Below are 21549 nucleotides of genomic sequence, written 5' to 3'. Positions count from 1 at the left end.
GGGGATGCGGCAGGAGCTGAGCAGGTGCAGCAGGGGCAGGTCCCTGGGTGCAGGTAACCCACCCCACTGCTGAGAGGTCTTGCCGACAAGTTCTCCAGCTGCTAATTTGGATAAATGGTGGAAAAATTAAGACATGCCCAAAGCCTGGAGCCTGGCACGAACCATGTGCTGGGAAACTGAGTCACTTTCCCCTGGACCGGGATGGCAAAGAAAACGGGACAGTACAAAAAGCAAAGACCAAGTGGGGAGATACTGAGCTCAGCAAAACAGTGGAGGGTTCATCTGGGATCATGTCCAAGAGCCAGGAAGGGAACCACTGTGTGTCCCACATCAGTCCTGTACGACAGACCCACCGCCTCTTTGGGCAGCAGCAGAGCCTGGCAGGTACCAGCAGCAGTGCCAGCAGAGCACCACTGATTTGTCTCCGGTGTTTCACTTATTGCCACGTGACATTTTGATTAAAAACTTGTTTTATGAGGAATTAAGAGGGCACAGTAGATGGATTAAAGATCCGCTCATAGACAGCTTCCCTAAATGGCCTTGTTAGTGGGGAGGCATCAGGGAAGGGCCATGCCAGGGAAAGGTCCTGGAAACCGAAACTATTTGCTGTTTGCAGGGTGCAAAAACTTTGCTGGCATGAGGAAGACTTGTGCAGTAATAACGAGGAAGAAGATGGTTTGCTGCAGCATCACAGCCTGAGGTGCCGGGGCCAGCACAGCAGAGCGAGCTTCAGTGCAAGGGGTGACGGGGAGGCGTTTAGGTGGAGGTGTAAGGAGTGGTGGCACCCACCGCGTGACTCGGTGTTTCCTTGCCTCGTTGCTTTTGATTTAGCAGTTGCTAGAGAAACTAAAAGTTGCAGTTTGGGGAGCATCTGCATTTTAATTAGTAATTACCAGCAGTGCTGCTCTGGCCCAGCTGTTGCCTGCAGGGTCCCTGTTCCCACTGGGTGCTGCCCATGATGGGTCAGGGTTGGGGTGGTGGCACTGTACCTGCCTCACACCGGGTGGCCCCGGTTGGGTGCCAAGGGTGGCTCTGCTGTGGGTGCTGGTGTGGTGCCCTGGCTGGGGTGCTGCTCGGTGTCCTCTGAGCCCCTGCAGACAGGGATGTCCTCACCCTGCCCTCCTCCCCACGCCAGCAGACGAGCAGAGGGTTTAGAGCTGATGGCCCCCAGCATGCGAGGGTGACTTTGCTGAGCAGGGCTCCGTGGAAATGCACGGGGGGGTCCGGTAGTCCTGGCTGCAGCCCCGAGGGAGAGGAGCATCACTCTGCCATCTGCGGCCACAGCTGGTTTGGTTTGTGCCGCAGCCACTCTCTCCCTCCCACCCACTCCAGCAGCTCCCCCCGCTAATGCCTGTGCTCCTCCCTGCTCCTCCACCTGATTAATTCCTCATGTGGCTCTGTGAATGCTGCCGTGATGCCCAGAGCAGGGAGACTCGCATATCCCCCTGCCTGGGAAGCAGCTCGCTCGGGAGAGAGTCTGAGGGAGAGTCCCCAGGCACTGAATGACCTTCCCTTGCTCTCCTCTGGGTTGATGCCCGCCATCCCCATACACACCCTCCACTAGGTCCCCTTCTGTAATTCCCACCATGTCCTGCCCCATGGCTCCGGGACCTGCAGGGTGGGTGCAGGAGCGGAGGGCAGGATTCCCCCGCCCCTGCAGAGCCCCGCTCCCGGCTGCTCCCGTCCCCTCTCTGGCTCACTGGGCCGGTGGTTCATTTTAACAAGGCTTTTAGGCTTAAGTGCTGCTTGGCGTGACTGGGAGAAATTGATATTTTGAGAATGAGCTTGAGAGGGGTCATGAATAATTCACGCCGGGGCGGTTCTGTTCCCATAAACAGGCTGCTAAAAAAACCAAACCCAGTGCTTAACAAGGAAACCAATTCCTACCCCAAAAAGCCCCAGACCCTGGCTCGGCCTCCGCTGAATCTTTCATCTCCAGAAAGGGGTTCCCACACAGCGGCAGAATCGAGGGGAGCTGGGCCCTGCGCCCTTTCCAGAGCATCCCGGTGAGGTACCTGCTCCTTAAGCCGGCACCGGTGGCACAGCCCCAGGGGACTCTGCTGGGGTCGCTGGTGGCAGTGGCACCGAGGCCATATGAGCTGGGGGTCAGCAGCATGTCACCAGCCCCATTAGGCCTGGTTTGACCTCTTTATTTCATTAGGCCTCTTATTAAGGGCTAGCCGGTGAGAGGGAGGGCAGTAAGCGCCCATCGCCATGGCAATGGGGACAAGCAGGTGAAGCATGTCACCCCGGGTTGGCTCTGAAGAGAGGGAAGGGACACCTCCAACCCCAGGGCAGGCAGCAGGGGACACAGTCTGGCTGGGGGTGTAGAGATGGGGAGGGGAGCTGGGCTCAGCCCCTCTAGCACAAATCCTGCTGTCCATTTGAGGAGGTCCCCATGGAGACCTGTGTCCCCCTGGGAGTTCAAGGAGTCGGAGGGGATGGGCTCTCACTCTGAGCACGCTGCAAGGATGAACACCAGCACTGCTGGGTTGGACCACGGCGCTGGCACAGGGATGATGGGTTTGAACAGGCCATGAATAAATTTAGGCTGGAAATTAGACGCAGGGTCTTGACTGCCAGAGCAGCCGGCCTAGGGTGGCCCCAAGACAGGACTACCCAGGGCACAAGCTCAAGCTGGGCTGGAGACTGAGCTGAGTTGTATGCAGGGATGGATGGATGCCAGTGAGACCACAGCAGCCGGGCACAGGGCCATCCCCAGCTCCATGTGTCCTTTCTCCTGGGTGCACCTACTCCACGCCAGTGAGGCTCCAGCATCCAGCTCCCAGGACCTTTGTCCTCTGCACCACAGCTGGGGGGAACTTTGTGCGACTCTGCCTGCCCTCGTGCCACTGTGGGGAGGCTGCGACCCCCTTCCCCACCCAGAGGGGACATGACAGGGTCATCTGCTGCTCTCATCCCTTCCATGGGGCCGTTGGGAAGCACCTTGGCAGTCCTGCTCCCAGCACTGAGCTGGCAGTGCCAGAGCCGCTGCACGGCGACAGCAGCGTCTGTTTCCTGCCACCGAGGATCTCTCTCTCTCTGGCTGCTCATTACTGGACGCCTTCCAAATGACAGGGCTGGATGACACTAATCGGGCTGGTTTCACAGCAAGAGACCATATCAGCGAAGGGCTCGGTGGCCGCCCCACCATAGCTCTGCTGGGGAACAGGGCCACCAAGGCTTGGGCCTGCCCAGGTTTGCACAGGCATCCCAGAGCATCCCAGGGAAGAGGGACCCAGGGAGGCAAACATGGGGCTAGCGCCAGGCTGGCATGACCACAACCACCAGCACTGAGAGCCACCTGGAATGAGATTGGGAAGACAGTTCCCCCGACAGCCCAGCCTGCAGGAGAGGTGAATGCTGTGTAGCCCACCCATCCCCTGTCCCTGGGCTGGCACAGCAGCTGTACAGGGTCATCCTGACAGTGCTGCCCTTCTCAAAGGTGCTGGTCCTGTCTCCTGTCCAGCTGAGACCCCCGGGGACCAGGATGCTGATGGCTTAAGGGGGGCAATGGTGTGATACAGGGAGCTGGAGCCAGTACCAAAGCCTGGGGATGACCAACAAGGGGTGAGAGGGACAGCGGGGGCAATTGGCCCCTCCATAGGTGTCTGCTGCTGTGGCTGCAACTGGAACTTTGCAGCCCCTCCGCTGATCCAGCTGGGCTGTCAGGAGCCTGGCAGGGACTCAGCCTCCACCAGGCTGGACATGCAGTGGGGGGGCAGAGAAAGCCCTTGGTTCTCCAGCAAAACTGTGCACCCTGGGGACAAGGACATCCAAAGGCACCGAGAGCCAAGCCGGGAATGCAGGGGGTGACACAGCACCCCATCCCCGGGGAGCAGGGCAGGAGCCTCGCACCAGCGCCTCGGCACGGAGCCGCACGGTGATTAGCGAGGAAGAGCCCTGCAGCCCTGCCGCTGCGCAGGGAGAATTAGCCGTAATAAGTCATGATCATCCCCTGATGACGAGCACTTAATGTGTGCCGGTTCTGCTATCAAAGTGCCTCTTAAACCCCAATCGCCCTGTCGATAGCGATGGCAGTGGCTGATGGATCCCCGGCCACCCGGCCAGGTCGCTCCCAGCATGCCACAGGCGGGAGCATCGATTTCCCACAACTGTGAAGAGGCAAATATTTGAAAAGTGATAAATAAGGGGAGCTGCCGGCTCGGCTGTGCACGTCAGCGCCCGGGATTAAGGCAACGAGGTGAGACTGCCCAATTAAATCCCAATGAAAATGGCCGCAAATTCAATTCTTCCCCTTGCCCATATCCATCCTGAGGGCCGGGGGGGCTGATAACACGGGGTTCATCGATTGGCAGTGCTGGGAAGAAATGTCTCTGAATTCAATTAGTTGGGAAAACACAAGGGGCGGCACAGGGAGTGGGGCTGGGGCTGTGTGCCTTTGTCATACCCAGGGGACTGGAGCTCCCAGCACACGCTGTGAGTCACTATAGGGCTGCTGGACACAGTGGTGACAGCACCCATGGGTGCTCACACCATTGGAGAGATGGGGGAGAAACACCATGCACTGGTGTTTCACTTAGTTTGCAACCCTTGGGGGTCGCCCCAGGTCTGTCACCCTATCGGCATCTGCAGAACACGGTGGCAGCTGTGCTGGGGAATTGAACGTCCTGCTCCATCACTGGCATTGATGGCAACTGACGGGGAACAGCTTGTGTGAAAGTCCCTGTGTCCCTGAGGGGTTCCTGGCCGACTCTGACCTGCACAGAGCAGGGCTGGCCCCGGTGGGGCTGAGGCTGTGGGTGCTCAGCAGGTCTGCGGGGTCTGCGGTTTCTCCCCAGCCCCTTCCTCCAGGGCTCCAGCACAGAGGGATGACCCTGCTGGGATGAACAGCCATTATGTCTCATTGCCTTGGAAACCGAGCCGCAGTTCTGAGAAGCCTCTCCACCTCCTCCTCCTCCTTCTTCTCCTCCTTCTAGCTGAGCCCCACGGGAAGGGGCCAGGGGACTTGGGGGTTTGGGGCTGCCCAGGCTGCACTGCCAGGTGTGGGCATGGGGGCTGCCTGCCCATACAAGTTGTCTGGCACCCTGCTGCCCGCTGCCTTGCTCAGTTCCTTCTCCCTGAGTGTGAGAAGAAGTCCTCCATCAAAGCAAATGATGCTCAAATTAGCCTGAGCAATGCGTGTGTGTGTGTGTGTGTCCCGTTCCATCCCCACGTCAGGGGCACGTGGCAGGGAGGCACAGATTCATAGATTCCAGTCAGTCCCTGCCACCATGGAGAAGAGGGTCATGGCGGTGGGCGAGGAAAAGCCTCTTCAGCCCCAGAGCAGGGCCATCAGCCTCGCCGGGCTGCGGAAATGGGGCTGGCTGAGACTGTGGGGAGCAGGCAACAGGGTCCCCAGGGAGTGACAGTGCCCTTACAGCCCCCTACTCTGCACGCCTACCCTGGGGTGGCAGCCTGGGCTACCCGCACACTGTAAGGTTAGGAGCCCCAAGGCTGGGAGTGGGGGGCTGGGAGCGGCAGGATGGGGGCTGTCGGGACAGAGGGAATCAAAGGCAAGCGGGTCTCCCCAGCCTGCCAGCACACCCCTCCTCTGCAGCACAGCAAAACCCCTGCACCACCAACAGGCAGCCTACACCCAGGGCCAGGCAGCGACCCCCATTTTTCTCTCCGGGGGTACCGGGGGCGCCGTTGCGAGAGCTGGGGTGGGGCTGTCGCCGTGGCAGGGAAGGCAGGACGGGGTTGGGAGGCGCTGGGGCGGACGTGGGCTGCTCTGTCCCCGGGGAAAGTGCTATTGCCAGCTGCGGGCACAGCTGGGACCAGCTGCTGCGCTGCCTTGTGCGCAAGCCTCGGCGGCCACCAGGCCCGGCTGGGGCTGCGCGGCGGAGCGTGATGGCTGAGCGCAGTGGTGCGGGAGAGAGAGCATCCTCCTCCCGGGGCAGCCCGGGCAGCCCCGCCGGCCGCTGCCCCCGCCGGCGCCGGAGCCGGAGCCGGCACGGGGAGGGCCGTGCCCTGCCGCTGGCCTTCTCCTTGCGTGACATCCGTGTGCTGTGGGGTGCAGGAGCACAGCCTGCTGGCTGCCGGCTGCACTGCCCAGCCCCTGCCCGCAGCCCGCCTTCCTGCCGGAGCGCTGGCCCCACGCCTGGCATCCTCCTGGCCCTACGCAGAGCATCTCCATAGCCCCAAACAGAGCATCCCCGTGGTCCCGCGCAGGGCACCCCCATGGTCCCACGGAGGATATCCCCACGTACGATATCTCCACATCCCCTTCCACAGGCTCGTTCTGCACCGGGACCTTGTCCCCTGTCAAAATGGCTGCGCTGCCTGTCCCCCCCCCCCAAGCCCCACCATGAACCCAGAGCATCCTTGGCTGTGGGGGATGCTGAACCCCCCCCAAAACAGCGGGGGAAGGGCTGGGGGCTCTCAGCTGGCTCAGAGGACAGGACCCCCTTGCGGGGAGGGTGATAGTGGGCCCGTGCTAAGATTGCAGCGGGGCCAGTGACACACAGCTGGGGTTTGCTAACAGCGGTGGTATTCCACAGGCAGTACTTGTGGGCATGGGGCCACCATTTCCTGGACCGTGGGAGGGAGTGGGGTCAGGGTAGGCCTCTGCCTCCCACTGCCTTTTGCCTCCTTGCGCTCCAAGGATGAAGCACCAAGTTGCCTGGTAACCCTCCACATCCTCCACCCTGCAGCCCAGGGATGACCGTCTTATAAGGCTGAACAGGACTGGAGATGGACAGATGGTGGTTTTGAGGAGCCCTTCAGCCCCAGCCCTGGTGCAGACTTGCCTGGCATAGGGTTTAGGGGGTTGCAGCACAGCAGGGATCCTGCCCCAGAGCATTAGGAGGTGGGAAGGGGAGGCCTATGCAGCACCCATGGCCCAGGAAGGCGGTGGCTGAGATGTGTCCCTGCCACCTGGCCCTGCACAGACGCTCCTGATGAGCCCGCAGGAGCAGGCAGAGTGCCCCCAGCTGGGCATCCCCCCCTGCCCCAGGCTCCCTCCTCCTGCCTGCACCGTCCCAGTGTGGCTCTGCACCCCAAAGCTCCTGGGGCCTGGGCTAAGACTTGATATTCCACCCGCTCCCCTACACACATTGGCAATTAGATCATAATTGTAATATTTGCATATTCATAACAGCTGAAATTAATTGCATTTGCATAATGGTAATGAAAGGGACTTCATTAATTACCGCTTTTTCTGGGGATTTTGCATATAAATGGATTCCATTAGGCAGGTTGAGCTCTGGCGGGTACAGGGGTGGGACAGGAGTGGTGCCGCCGGACTGGGATGGATCTGCGAGGACTGGTGGCATCACTGCCACCCTGCCTGCTCTGCTCTCCTGTGTCCTGCAGATGGGCTCACCAGTGGCATGGGGGCTCGGTCGGTGGCTTCCAGCCCGTGCCCAGACCCGATGGCTTCCCCTTGCCCTGTTGACCTCACACCTGCCCCAGGCATCCCACTACAATGTGGGTGGGGGCAAGGATAGGCACCAGAGCTGCTGCAGTGCTGGGTTTGTCTTGCTCAGGGTGTCAGCAGGGCCACTGGGTGCACAGAGGGTCCCTCCTGCAGACACTGCAGGATGGCATCCTGCTGTTTGCCTGGGGTCCCCCTGAGTATGGGAGAAGGTGGGCTGGCTGCTCAAGGTAACCAGGGGACCCTCCCTCCTGTCCTGGCTTGATGGTAAAGGCAGGGATGCCTGGGGAGGGCTGGGCAGCAGGCATCAGCTGATGTGAGCAGGTGTCCTCCCGCTGCTGCATCACCTCTGTCACCACTGGGCCCTTCCCAAGGGCTGTGCCAGCTCCGCGCCCCACAGCACAGCCCCAGCCTGCCCTGTGCCTGGCCTGGCACAGCTCCCTCCTGGCAGGGATGGTGGGGTGGGCTGAGGAGCAGGCAGGTGGGAGCAGGGCTTTACTGGCACGGCCACAGCCTCTCATGTGCCAGAGCCAGGCAGGAGTGATGCCCCGGCCCGGGAAGCTGCTGTGACCACAGGCAGCAGCTCCAGGGCAGCTCCAGCCATGACATGAGCCCACTCGGGTCTGACAGTCACCTGGCACTGTCCCATTGTCCCCATCCCATCACTCTGCCTTTCCTCCAGGGCACCTCATATCGCCTGGGGAAGTCTGCCCAGCAGCCAACACACTCACCTGGACTGCCACCAAACTGCTGTCTGGAAAAGCCCCAGACGTCCCAGTTGCAAGGGAAGGTGAAAGAGGAGGTGAGGGCTTTGGGAAAAAAACTGGGAGGCGAGAGCTCTGGGAAAGCTGGGAGCAGTGAGTGCAAGTTGGCAGTCAGCAAACGCAGGTGAGAAAACTTTCAATGAAGCTCTTGGTGGCTGGCGGAGTCACAGGAGGTACACGCGTCAGGTTTGGGGGAACCAGCTCCAAAATGGTGCCAGGAGGCAATGGGTTTTGGTTTGGTCCTGGCCACATGCTGCTGTGCGGACAGACCCACCTGCGCTGGAAGGATGCTCTGGCCACGGGGCACCTCTGCTCTGGCTCGGGAGAGGCTTCTTTGGGAGATGAAGCTTGTTGCCTCCTTATTGATGGCTCTTTCCCTCCTGCACTGCTGGGGAAGAGGCCTGCGGAATAAATCAGTGCAAGAGACAGATTATGGCAGCTAAAGACTCCAAATGAGATGATAATTGCCATGGTAATGACAGCGAAGACCTGATGCTGCCGATAAGGAAACATCTCTGCTGCTCTTGGCTGGTGCCTGGCCAGGGGATTGGCACAGGCGCATGGCTGAGGATGTCCCCAGGGACACTGCGGCCAGGAGTGCTGCCCTCCCTGTGTCCACAGCAGGGTCCGGGTGCCCATGGCAGGTGCTGGTCCCTACCGTGTCCCCACGGCAGCAGGGATGGGGATGCTGGGGGCCGGGCAAGAGGGCATGAGGCGGGCAGCCCTGGCGGGGCCGTTTGTCTGGTTCTCCCGCCGGCTGCATGTCAGCTCTAATTAGGCAAACTTCTGTATTCATTGCGAGCCCAGCCAGCGGAGAATTCCACAATTGAATTTTAATGCCCTAAAAACACATTACAATCAGCCTGATTAATTAAGAGATGGCTTAACATGGTGACCGGGCTGCAGAGGGCCGCGCTGAGGAGGGGTGCCTTGCGGGCTGGCTCCTGCACCCCATGGCATGGGGCACGGGGATGGAGAGTGCTGGGGCCAGCAGAGCCGGGGATGGTCCCTGAGCCCTGCGGGGCTGCGGGAGGGAACGGGAGTCGGGGCCAGGCTGTGCCCCGGGGGGGCCAGGCTGCACGGGCCCCTGCTCCCCTAGTCAGCGCTGGGCTGAGCCCACACCTCGGGCACCTCAGCAGTCCCAGCGCTCAGCCAGGCAGGCGATAGTGGCAGCACCCCCTTCCCACCCTGGGCCTCACTCTCCCCATCAGTGTGGTTGTCAGGACCCTCCTGAGTGCCCGTTCCCTGTGTCCCCACCACGTCCCTGCTCTGGGAGCTGCGGCTGACGCTGTGCTGTGCCACGCCATGAGCGGGGCACTCCGGGGGGACTCTGCTTGCTTTTGTTTGTGAGCGAGGATGAGCTGGGAAGCTCCTCTTAATTTGTCTCTCCAGTGATTCCCCAGGGCACCAGCGGTGCTGGCTGATGGGCTACCACCTCCCACAAGCCAGGTCTGCCCCTGCTCCCTGAGCCACCACTTGCTGTGACAGTGCCCAGCACAGCCCAGGCTGTGTCCCCACACACATCACTGCTCGGGGTGGCCTTGCCAGCCCACCCGGACACTGTGGGCTGAAGTGTCCTGGGGGGACCCTTCCCCTGCATCCCACCATGGGCACCAGGCAGTCGGAGTGGTCCCCATGGAGCTCTGCCAGGCTGAATTGCACCAGGTGCCCCTGGTCAGGGGATGGTTTGGCTGAAGCCCATCCTGCCGTAGCGTAATGAATGGGAAAGGGGGAAATCCATAACCATAGTGTAAAGGAGAGGTTGCAACCGGCAGGACATAAATCAGAGGGAAAGTGATAAAGGGAGCCTCTCGCCAGGAGAGGCCGGCAGCAGAGGGAGGGATGGCGACGGCATCGTGAGGCCAAAAGAAATCCTGGCAAGGCAATAAATCCTGCAGCCACTGGAGCTGCTCGAGCGCTAATGATCACACAAAAACGCCAGCCACATTTAACAAATATTTCTGCTCCGTATTTGGAGAGAAGCGGGACGACATGCTTGAATCATACAAGAGTGATGAAGCCATCTATTAATTACTGCTGGGAATGTTAAACAACATCTGCCAGCTCAGCGGGTCCAGGCACCGCCCGCCCCGGCCTCCTCCAAGGGCTGGAGGAGAATTTGGCCTCCTCATTAATTTCCTGTGAAACCTTGAAATAGCGAGAAAATCCCAGCCAGTGGATGGAGAGCCCACCCACACCAGGAGCCGCGGGGATGTGGGGGTGCTCGGTCCTTGCCTCCTCCTCTTGGCTCCGCTGGGATTTATATCACATTCCTACATGGTTCGATCCTCCCTGATGAAGAATAGCCATTAACTGGCAAAGGTTGGGCATTTGTTTCCCATAATATGATGTATGGATTTGCTTTTACCTGAGTGGTTTTGGAGACAGTAAGAAAGGGAGGCCTGAGAGGGTCAATGTGCTCGTTAAAGCATCCCGCAGAAATCTTCGTCACAGCTTTGGGAGGGCCTGGCATCTTTCCCTGCATCTCCCACATGCTGCCTGGTGCCTGGGACAGGAGGGATGGAGGGGATGAGGGATGGAGGGGATGGAGAGGATGGAGGGAGAGGAGCAGTAGGAGGAAGAAGTAGAAGAGGAGAAGGAGGCTCCCACCAGGACCAGCATAAGCCCTGGCTACAGCACAGCCCTGCTGCACCCCACCATTAGCCATTTGCAACCCAGGCAGGTCCTTCTTTTCAGGAGGGGGAACCAGGGTTAGCAGCAAAGGTGGCTGTGAAGGGCACAGCACACTTCAACGGTGGTAAAGCAACCAGCTCAGCAGCAGAAAGACCGTAATTAACAAATTATCTCTGCACAGTATGTATGGACCATGGTGAGTGGAGAAGGACCTGGCAGAGTGCTGGATCCCACCAAGGAGTCCCCAGCAGGCACCAGAGCTGGTGCGTCCCTTGGGTGCAAGCTCTCTGAGCCAGACCTGCAGAAGTGCCCAGAGCCGTGGAAACAGGGAGGTCCAAGAAATTTGGGTGGCATTTTGGGCAGGGAGGAGAGCTGGGGATACACGTGCAGCTGGCCAGGTCACATTGTTTGGCAAAGTCTGTCCCAATACAGCTGGATGAGCAGGGAGCTGGGAGGGACGTCCTGGCAAGGGCTGGGGGTGACAGGGGAGGTTCCCCATCACGGGGACACACTGGCTTCAGGGACACTGGTGAGGGTTGATGCTGGTTCCTGCTGGAGGGGTTTTTCATCTCTTGGTGGCTTTGCACCCAGAGGAGATGGGTTTGGGGATGACCGTCTTTGGTGAAAAATCATGAGGTTTAATACAAGCAAAGCTCTTGCAGCTGCCTTCATGAGATGCTGGGTCACACGCGGATGATTTTCCCCAGCCTTTTTCACACATAAAAAGGCTAGAATTTACTTCTGAAAACCAAACATGGTTGCAAAATATTGGGGTGCTTTACAGCAAAGAAGAAAGACAAGGGAGGAAGGGATGCTGGGACGCTTTACAGCAAAGAAGAAAGACAAGGGAGGAAGGCCATCTCCCAGCCCCAGATCACCTCGCAGTCGCAGGGGGAGAGGGAGAGGTCTTAGGGTGCCCAGGAGGGTCAGGAGTGACAAGCCCTAATGGGATGGTGCCACCCAGCTGCCCCAGCATGCAGCACCTCAGCCCTCCTGGCCCCCAGGGTCCCAGCCGAGCCCCCTGGGTGCCCAGGGACAGGTAGTTAAAATACAGAAATGTCAATTTAAATTAAAATGCGTTTCATAAAGAGGGAGACAGACAAAACCTTCCCCGCGGTACAATGAGCTGGGGGATTTATGGGGTACTGGGAGGACTGGTGCTCCCCACTGCAGTGGGATCTAGAGGGCTGGCTCAGCTGCCGCTGCTGGCACTGTGGGACAACCCAAGGCCAGCATGTGCGGGTCACCCGCTGCCCCCCCCCCCAGCCATCATAGAGGCCAGAGCTGGGTCTGCACGGAAATGTCAGCTCGCTAATAAAATGTGCAGCAGCTGCATTTTCTTTGGGCCAATAAAACTCCCGTGTGGCAGCAGGGATGCTCAGTACCCAGCTGCCCTCCTGCGCCAGCGCCCTGCTGGGCGCCCGTCCACCTCCCTGGGGAGGCACCGGGGCCGGTCTGACCCCACGCTCGCGCCAGCCCCCCCAAACAGTGGGTGCCAGGGGCAGGCCCCGGTGCCAGCGTGGCACATGGCTCCAGTGGCTCGGCGGGGAGTAAATCCACTGCGCCCTGTCAAGGTGAAGTGACAAAACATGGGCCTGTAATGCAGGAACTGCAGTTATAACAAGAGAAGATCAATGCGATATATTACCAGAGATATAAAGACGCCATTAATGCTTCAGCGTGGAGCCCAGCAGCTTCGCTTGCCGTCGGCAGGGCAGGTTTGCTGCGAGGCTCACCGGATTCCCGTCTTGCTGCTCAGGTCTCCCACATGCTGGATTTATTTGCTGCCCCTGCTCCCCCAGAAAAAGGCTTCTCCTCCCACCCACCGCCTCCCAGGCTTTGCCCCATCCCGGTGCCTGGCTTCCATCTGGGAATGTGGAATGTGGGAATGCATGGCCACGGCGGGCACCTTTCCAGCCTCATGGCACAAGGGCCTGCTGAGGCTGCACCCCTGGGCCAGGCAGGTTCCACCCCTTGTTCTGGGGGTCCCCATGCCCATGAGGCTCTGCCACCCACCTGCCCAGCAGTGCTGAGCCCGACGCACTCCGGCACCTCCTGGGTTTGATGGAAGGGGAAGAACAACCCCAGCACACCGCGGAGTAAGGATGCAGAAGGACACTCCCCCAGCACAGCGGCTGTGGGCAGGGAGCAGTCTGTGTGCTGGGGACACATATGCCGGGGACATGAGTGCTGGGGACATGCACTGGGTTGCTGGGAACTTGTGCAGTGGGAATGCGTGTGCTGGGGATGGGGACACCACCCCCCCGCACAGCTGTCCATCACTGGGGACAGTTTGGATTATTACTGAGAAGTTGAGCCAAGCTTCTTCTAATTGATTAATCAATAGCCTTAATTGAGTTGAGACTCTTTAATGGATAGCTTCACCACTGCTTTTCCCTTTGCTGGCGCTGCCCTGACCTCCCACCAAAATCCCCTCGCTGTGGCTGGCCTCCGCTGAGGCAGCGCTGCTGCTGGGCCCTCCCAAACTGCTGGGAGCTGCTGGGGCTTGCAGCGGGCCATGGGGCTGCGGAGGGCTTCTGCCATGGTCATGGAGGAGACGGAACACGCAGGGCTCCCCAGGCGGGGGCAGGTGGGTGACAACCCCCAGAAACATCCACGACTCATAGTGCAGCCTCTGCCAGCCGCGGTACAGCCCCTGGGGGCCACAGGCTGGACTGGACACCCCCCCCCCCCCTGCAACCCGTGAGCTGTGTGTGCCTGGAGGGCACAGGGGACAGGAACTGGGGATGCGGGGCTGGTCACAGGCACCACAGAGGTCGGGCTCCCGCATGCTGGAGAAGTGGAGAGGAACATTTTATGGTAAAATATGCAGAGTGTGGGACAAAAGAGAAAGCGTTTTTTGCATAATGAGACACTGTTAGAGACAAGCTCCCCAGGAAACCAATTAACACAGCACTTTGTGTATGTCAGGCCAACACCTGGCAAAAACACCTTTCCCAGGGAGGACGCAGCTGCCCCCCGCGACAGCCGCCCCCAGCACGCCCCTGTGACAAAGACAGGAACCCCACCTGTGTCACAGGCAGCATGGGGCCAGCTCTGGCGGCTCCAGTGCGGCGTGGGGCCACTGACCCACAGGGGCCCCGAGGCCCCACGCACCGGCGTGGCTGCGGATGCGGGCTGGAGCCATCACCCTGCCGCACGCACGCAGGGCAGAGCGCTACGGGCGTGGGAGCCGTGAGCTGCTGCATCCGCACCGCCCAGGCCGCGGGACACACTGCGGCCCCTCCCGGCGGCCCCACGGGTGGGTCGGTCCTGCCGGGACCCGCCGCTGCCCACCCGGGACGCCGCAACCTGGCTGGCGGGCAGGGGTCGCCGAGACCCCGCCCCTAATCATCATAGCCCCGCCCCTACTCGGCATATCCCCGCCCCTACCCCATTGACCCCGCCCCTACTCCTCTTGGCCCCGCCCCCGACGCCCCGCCCCTCCCTGCGGCCCGCCATGTCGCTCCGCTTCTCCGCCAACCTCTCCTGGCTCTTCCCGCAGCTCCCGGCGCTGCCGGCGCGGCTGGAGGCGGCGGGGGCCGCTGGGTTCAGGGCAGTGGAGGCGGCCTGGCCGGCGGATTGTCCGGCCCAGGCGCTGCGGGCCGCAGCGGAACGGGCGGGGGTGCGGATCGTCCTCCTCAATACCCCTCCCGGTACCGCCGCCTGCCCTGGGCTGGGTGGGCGGGGGGGCGCGGGGGTGCCCCGGCGCCGCTGACCGCCCCGCCGCTCTCTCCTAGGGGACCAGCAGGCGGGCGAGATGGGGCTGGCGGCCGTGCCCGGTCGCCAGGCTGCCTTCCGGCAGGGCCTGGCCGCGGCGGTGCAGTACGCCAGGGCGGTGGGCTGCCCCAGGTAGGTGCGAGGCGGGACCCCCACTTCTGCGGCGCCTCGGATCCCCCCGGCCGCAGAAAGTCGCTCCTCCGGAACCTTCCTGCTCCAGCTCTTCATCCCAGCGGGGCTTGCCCTTTGCCCCGCCGGGTCTCTCCACGCTCGGTGGCATCGGGCAGGAGATAGTTCATTGCGGACCCCGGTGTGCGGAGCCCCGGCTGTAACGTGGTCGCTGGGAGCTGACCCAAAGCTGGCGAGCACTTGACCGACCCTGCCCTTCCCCGTGGTGGCTCTTGTCCGCACCTCCACACAACGGTCACTGGGATGATCCTCCCTTTTTCCTCCCGTTACACCAGTCGTTTCCCCCAGGACACCACAAAAGTTGCGTTATTGAAGGCCACGCTGATCACTGCAGCAGAGACACTGCAAGAGATGCCATTAGCCTGGCACAGCCGCCTTCAGAAAGCCAACGTGGCCCTTTTACTGCATTTACTTTGCACCACACTTTCCCTTGGAAATGCGGTCCAGAGCCCTGCGGAGGGCACGGGCCGGGCAGGCCAGGGGTTGCCCAGACCCATTGGCGCTCTCTGGTAATGGGCAGATTAAAGAGGTTTATGTTTCCAACATAAGCCTTCCCTAAATGCTCACTGAAGAGCTTTGCTCTCACCTGGCCCTTGAGCTCTGCATGCAGCCTGGCATAGACCAGCACTGGCCACTGTCCCCTCCCTGCTCTAAGCCAGCAACTGGTGGGACGAGGCTGCCCTTGGCAGAGGCAGCACACCCACTGCCCATCTTGCTGGCCTCATGGCAGCCCAAGGAGCGAGACTCCAATAAAGCTCCAGCTGAAGGCAGCTGGCACGAGAGGGAAGAGTCAAGGTCTGCAATTTGTCAGGCAAAAGGTTCAAAGATGCCCCTCAGGGTACTGAGGTTGTGTCCCTGCTGCTTGCTGACACCTGTCATTTCTCCTGCATGGGAGATGGCTCCTCTTACTCTCTTCCGCGTCTGCTCCCCCAGCCTGGCCCCATTTTCCACTGGTAGGGGAAAGTGTACTATTAGATCCGACCAGCTGCTTGGAGACTGGAGCTGCTGCCTGTGGCTGATCTGTCTGCGTTTGTAGGATCCACCTGGTAGCTGGGCGGGTTCCCCTGGGCGCAGACCGGGCAGCAGTGGCAGGTGACATGGAAACCACCTTCATTGAGAATCTCAAATATGCTGCTGACCTCCTGGCCCAGGTAAGTGGGGAACAGGTCCTGCTCCATGGGTCCAGCTGTTAGGGTACCGAGGATGGAGAATCCCCCACCAGCCTGGCAGGGGGAAAGAGCGCTCCCTGCTGCAGAGGTGACAGGATGCTCTGCAGGGTGACATTACTGTGTTACAGGAAGACATGATTGGACTGGTGGAGCCTATTAACAACCGCATCACTGACCCTCGCTACTTTCTGAACACCCCACACCAAGGTAAGCCAGACATCTCTCCCCAGAGTCTCCTTCAAGGGAGGAGAAGGATCCCTGAAGTCTGAAAAGGAGGAGGTTGACTCAGCTGCAGGGAGATGCTGAAGGAGCACAATTGATGAAGTGGGGTCTCAGGGCTTCACCAGGAAGCTTCCAGCCTGGGGGTGATGGTCTCTCATTTCTTTGCACCCTTAGCTGCTGCCATCCTGGAGAAGGTGGGACGGCCCAATCTGAAGCTGCAGCTGGTGAGTCAGCATTGAAGATCTCCAGGGTCCACCCTCCACCAGGGAACCTTGCACAGGCCCACAGGGGAGTAGAGCCCAGTGGCTGTGGGCTTGTTATCCTCTCCTGGGGATGTGGGAAGGGACAGGGACTGTAGCACAGCCATCATTGACAGCTCGCTGCTGAGCTCCTCTGTCTCCCACAGGACCTCTTTCACTGCCAGATCATGGATGGGAATTTGTCACGCAACCTGGAGACATACTTCCCACTCATTGGTAACACCCTGCACCCAAACCAGCTCCTTCGTGGCCACGGGGCAGGAGTGCCTTTGAGATGGGGCCCTACTGCTCCACGCTCTGCTGTGGCTCACGGAGGGTGTAGCGCTGCTCTTGGGTCACCTTGTCCCATGCCTAGAGAAGGCTGCAGGCAGGGCCACCTTGGGCAGAGCATGTCCTGTTCCCTCCCTAGGTCATATCCAGATCGCACAGGTGCCAGGGCGGCACGAGCCTGACAGCCCTGGGGAGCTGAACTTCCCCTACATCTTTGAGCTCCTGGAGTCCCTTGGCTACACTGGCTACGTGGGGTGCGAGTATGCTCCAAAAGGTGAGTGGGCCCCCTGGCTGTGGGTGGTCTGAGCCCCCCGGCACAGACAGTTGGTTCGGGACTGTGCAGAGGCAGGCATGTCCTGCGGGGTGGCAGGCAGTGGGCATCAGGGTCCCTACCTGGGGATGAAAGCCCTGCCCAGAACAGCAGCTGCTCCAGCTTGCCTGGGGATGCCAGCAGAAGACCTTGTCTTTCACTGTAGGAGACACTCTGGAAGGTCTGGGTTGGCTGCGCTCGTACTGGGAGAGCCGAGGCCTGCAGCACAGCGGGACCAGCAAGGCAGCAGAGTAAAACAAGGAAAACACTGGAATAAATGTCAAATGTCAAAGCAATGGCTTAACAGAGGAGCATGTCTGTCTGCTTTATGACTTAGGGCAAAGTTAGGAGCATCTATGTCCTATTGCCCTGTCCCAGGGACTGCTGGGCCAGGCCAGGTAGTTGGACCCTCATCATCTGCAGCATGACATATTTGGGGATGGCTTAGGCACCACTGCAGGTGACTTGAAGTACAAAGGAGCACCTTCACCCCTGCAGGGATGTCCAGGGAGAGTTTTCTAGTTCTTCCTGCTGAGAGGAGCATTCACTCCTCGGAAAGGGCCCAAGTGTTCCCTGTCCAAGCTCCAGCTGGTGACTGGAGTTGTGTGAAGAGGGCTCTGGGCTTCCAAGTCCTGCAGTTCTTGAGGCCCGCAGCAGGTGCGGAAAGTGAAGCAAGCAGCCCCCTCACAGGCTGCACAAATCAAGGTAAGGGCTGGGGGCTGCCTGCCCACAGACACTGGGGGCTGCCTGCCCTGCTGCTCCTGCTCTAGAGCCAGTATGAGACACTGGTGCAAACCCTGCCAGCCCCACAGCCAGGGCTGCCTCCACACCCCCTACAGGAGGCTTTCCACATCCTAGTCTATGGCACACAAGGAGGGATCTGGGTCAGTTTATTTCACAGATACATCAATGGCTTTAATGTACATCTCCATAAAACCTTCCTCTGGTCCAGTTCACCCTTCCTGTCCCATTTGGTGGTCTCCCACCAAAAGCAAAGAGCCAGAAGTGGGCAGCCTCACTGTCCAGAGCCCTGAAGTGCAGGAGTCTTTTCGCCTAAAGCCAGAGCACTGTGTGGTGCTGCCCTGTGCAGAAGATGTGCTGTGTGTGCTCCTCCGTGCCTTCACAGGAGGCAGGACTCACCTGCAGATGCCAAAGCCATGTCCCTGAGAGTCGCTCTGCTTCAGCCAAGCCACAGCAACCAAGCTCCTGCCCTTGCGGTTCGGTTCAAGGTAATTTGGTATCAAATCCACCAAAAACAGTGCACTGAGGGCCACACCAGCCAGCCAGCAAGCGACGGAGGCACATATCCCCAGGCTCCTCAGCTCAAAATCCATGCGTGCCTCTAGTGGTGCTGCCTGTGGGGCCGGAGCACAGGTCCCCTCCGGAGGCCTGTTCTTCCTCATCATCATCCATAGCACAGCCATGCCGAGAGGTCCCATACACGTGTTGCTCCAGGACGCGGGTGCCAGTGCTAGAGCAGGCCTGTCCAGAGGTTGAAGCAGGCAGTGTTGATAACTGACTCCAGGTGGTGGTATGTGGACACAAGCTGTGGCAGAGGGCTCTCGCTGTTCTGGGGCTGCACTGGGAAGGGCTCCCGGAAAACCACAGTCAGGCTCTGCTGAGAAGGAGGAGCAGGTCAGGGGACAGAGTTCAGACAAGCACTGTGCCTTCCCTAGCCCAGGCACATAGGCACTTTTTTTGGGGTGTCAGGCAGATACCGGGAGAAGTCCCAAAATGCCAACAGCACTAGGCTAGTGTCTCCTTCTGTGACAGAGCATGTCTGAGCCTCCTCCCAATTTTCCTGGTGGGAAGTAGGTGCAAGGACTTGCCTACTCACTCTGTCTCAGCCCCCATGCATCTTGAGTTACACCAACCCACCCCAGCAGCAGCCTCAGGAGAGGAGGGGATCCTACTGCCTCCACAGCAATAGGGGCTTCCAGGGAAATTAGAGGGAAATTTCTTCTTCTAAGGCAAAGAGTAGGAGTGCAACAAATGGGGAAGGGGAGGAGATTAAACATAATAACTGCAATCCTAAAAATAAATGCTGGCTGCTCCATTCTCATTACTGACTGTACTGACGAGCCAGGGCAAGGGCAGAGGGGAGCAGAGAACAGGGCTCAGAAGAGAAGGCTGCAGGAACTGAAGCAGAAGAAAAACGTAAGCGACTCAGTGCACCGAGATCAGCGTCATGGAAGCAAGACATGGGGACTGGATGTTCTCCAGAGCTGAAATGCAGCACATCTAGTAGCCAGGATCCCCTAACAAACTTGTCAAGTCATGAGAAGAGCTGTGTACCGGGAAAAACAGCAAATGCATCACCATCATTTAAGAAGGAAGAGAAAGTGATTTGTGAGCCTAAGTCCAGCAGCGTGCAAGGCTTTAGAGCAGGCTTGGAGAGAATGAACCAGGAGGAAATTGTAGCTCAGTGTTACCAAAGTGATGTGCTAACACTAGAGTTCTCTTCAATAAGGTAATATTTCTAGACAAAGGAATCATGGAATATCTTATCTGAGCTTCATGAAGGATTTGATGTAGTGCCACATGGGAAATTTAGGTAAGCTGAAAAGATAGGAATTAATGCAAAAATTGTAAGGTGAAGATGGTAGTGCTGAAAGGGGAAGTATCAGGCTGGAGAGAGGTAACAAATGGAGCTCCTCCAGGACAGGTTTTGGGACTCACGTTGCCTACTACTTTAATGAGCCTGGCACAAAGATGAGGAGCATGCTGATAAAATTTGAGGCACTAATACAAAAGAGGATTGGGATAATGCAAAAAAACCCAAAACAAACCCACAAAACCAAACACCCTGGCCTTTTGATAGGCCACAGGAATGGGATGAATGCTAAGCACAAAATACAATGTTAGGAACATGAAAGATTTCTGTTATAAGAAGGGAGTCATTGGGAGAAGTGATGGAGGGTCTGGGTATATCATATCAATGACCACAAGGTGACACTATGACCAGCAAGATGTGAACATGAAAAGGCAAATACCACCCTAGGCTGTACCAGAAGCAGTAGGCAGGTACAGAAAAGCTTAGTGCAAACACAGAAGGCTCTGCTGAGACTCCTCAGGCATACTGGGTGCAGTCCCGGACACTTGTATTTACAAAGGCTGACCTGAACCCTGAAGGGCTCTGAATGACAATGAAGCCATTGGACAAGGGAAGGCAGCCTAAAGAGCTCAGTTTGCTCAAAACAGCAACACAGAGTTAGCAAAAATTCCACCTTCAGGGGTAGAGGTGCATCTAGGGGACCCGGGAGGAAGCTAGTACCCGCAGAGCGAAGAGTGGTTTCAGCTCTGAGCTACCATTGGCATGAAGAGGATAGAACTGGCCACGACAAAAGCTCCAGCACAAAATGGGAAGGGCGCTTCACCATCAGGTAGCAGAAGGCACTGAGCAGCCTTCCAGCAAGCACCACCTCTTCTGTCTCCCCTACCTGCTTTTAGATGGAGCGTGATTTATTTATGAAGGGGTTACTTATGCTGCGGTCTCTGCAAAAGCCTCACTGTGGACTGAAGCATCCTGTAGATCCCCTGCTCTCACATGGAGCCACATTCCCTGTGACCCATCCTGCACTCTGGCTGGGAGCACAGCTGAGAGCAGAGTAGTTTTGCTCTCAAGTCCAATGAAGGCCAAGGCCCATGCAGGTTTGCTGGGACCCTCATCGTCTGCCCAGGTAAGAACAGCCCACAGCACTGGTGACTCCTCCCAGCAAGACCCAGTGTGTGCTGGCTTTGAACTGAATGCAGAAGGACTCTAGCCTGGATAGAGAGACAGCTGAGAACATGATCCAAAAGCAACCCTGTGAAGGAAAAGGGGATCAACTGCTCACTCTTTTTTTTTCCAATACAAGAACAAAGGGGCATCACATGAAAGGAGCAGAAGGAGGTTCAAAAACAAGCCAAGGAAGGCAGCTCTTCACTTACATTGTAACTGCATCATGGAGCAGCAAGCCAGGGAAATCATGCATGCCACAAATTAACCCAAGGAACTAAAGCTGCAGGGGGCCATCTCTAGCTCAGGACAGGCCTGGGCCACAGCTTGTCAGATGTTGGGACAGTAGCTGGGAAAGATGTTAACAAGTTTTTTTGTCCTGCTCTCATTCTCTCCATGGGGACCTGCCCTTGGCAACTGCTGGATGAATCTAGACAGACTCCCGGCCTGAGCCAATAGAGCTACTCTTATGTTCCCAAGACTCTTACCGTCTTTCCTGAATGGGAATCGAGAAACACAAGAACGAAGCAATCCGTGAACTTCTGGTTGAGCACAACCTGTCAAGAGAGTCACAGCACACATTGCAGAGGAGAGAGCACAAACCCCAGGACAGGGATACAAACACCACCCACCCAGGGATGTGCTGATGTGCAGGATGAGTGGCATGATAAAGCCATGAAGATGCAAGTCTGCCTGGCTCACAGGTGACACTGCCAAACCATGTGGATATACATGGCATGAGGCTCTGCGTGTGGAGTGTCCTGCCCGTCTGGTGGCAAACAGACAGCGCTGTACCACAGGAGCACACACCTCACGCTGCACAGTAGCAGAGTGGAGAGCAACATTATGATGGCACCCACGTTGTCCTGACAGCATGTGTCAGGCTCACACTGTGAGAAGCAACAGCAGGCAGGG

General features: G+C 58.7%; 2 protein-coding genes across 2 annotated transcripts in view; one reads left to right on the top strand and one right to left on the bottom strand.

The window, feature by feature from the left end:
* Window positions 1-14228: 14228 nt before the first annotated feature.
* HYI (hydroxypyruvate isomerase (putative)) lies at window positions 14229-17216 on the top strand. Its single transcript, XM_074152387.1, has 8 exons — window positions 14229-14432; window positions 14517-14628; window positions 15722-15836; window positions 15983-16061; window positions 16251-16300; window positions 16483-16552; window positions 16746-16880; window positions 17083-17216. The coding sequence occupies exons 1-8, from the start codon at window positions 14237-14239 to the stop codon at window positions 17169-17171; spliced, it is 846 nt and encodes a 281-aa protein (XP_074008488.1). The 5' UTR covers window positions 14229-14236; the 3' UTR covers window positions 17172-17216.
* A 557-nt stretch (window positions 17217-17773) lies between these two features.
* The window catches only part of SZT2 (SZT2 subunit of KICSTOR complex), a 61369-nt gene continuing 57593 nt past the window's right edge, over window positions 17774-21549 (bottom strand). Inside the window, exons 71-72 of the mRNA XM_074152878.1 lie at window positions 21123-21191; window positions 17774-18531 (exon numbers count right to left, since the gene is read on the bottom strand). Coding sequence (XP_074008979.1) covers window positions 18388-18531; window positions 21123-21191 — 213 coding nt within the window. The 3' untranslated portion in view covers window positions 17774-18387. The remainder of the gene's footprint in view (window positions 18532-21122; window positions 21192-21549) is intronic.

Source organism: Numenius arquata, chromosome 8 (genome assembly GCF_964106895.1).
Source record: "Numenius arquata chromosome 8, bNumArq3.hap1.1, whole genome shotgun sequence".
NCBI classification, from domain to species: Eukaryota; Metazoa; Chordata; class Aves; order Charadriiformes; family Scolopacidae; genus Numenius; species Numenius arquata.
This window is presented reverse-complemented; position numbering and strand designations above follow the sequence as displayed.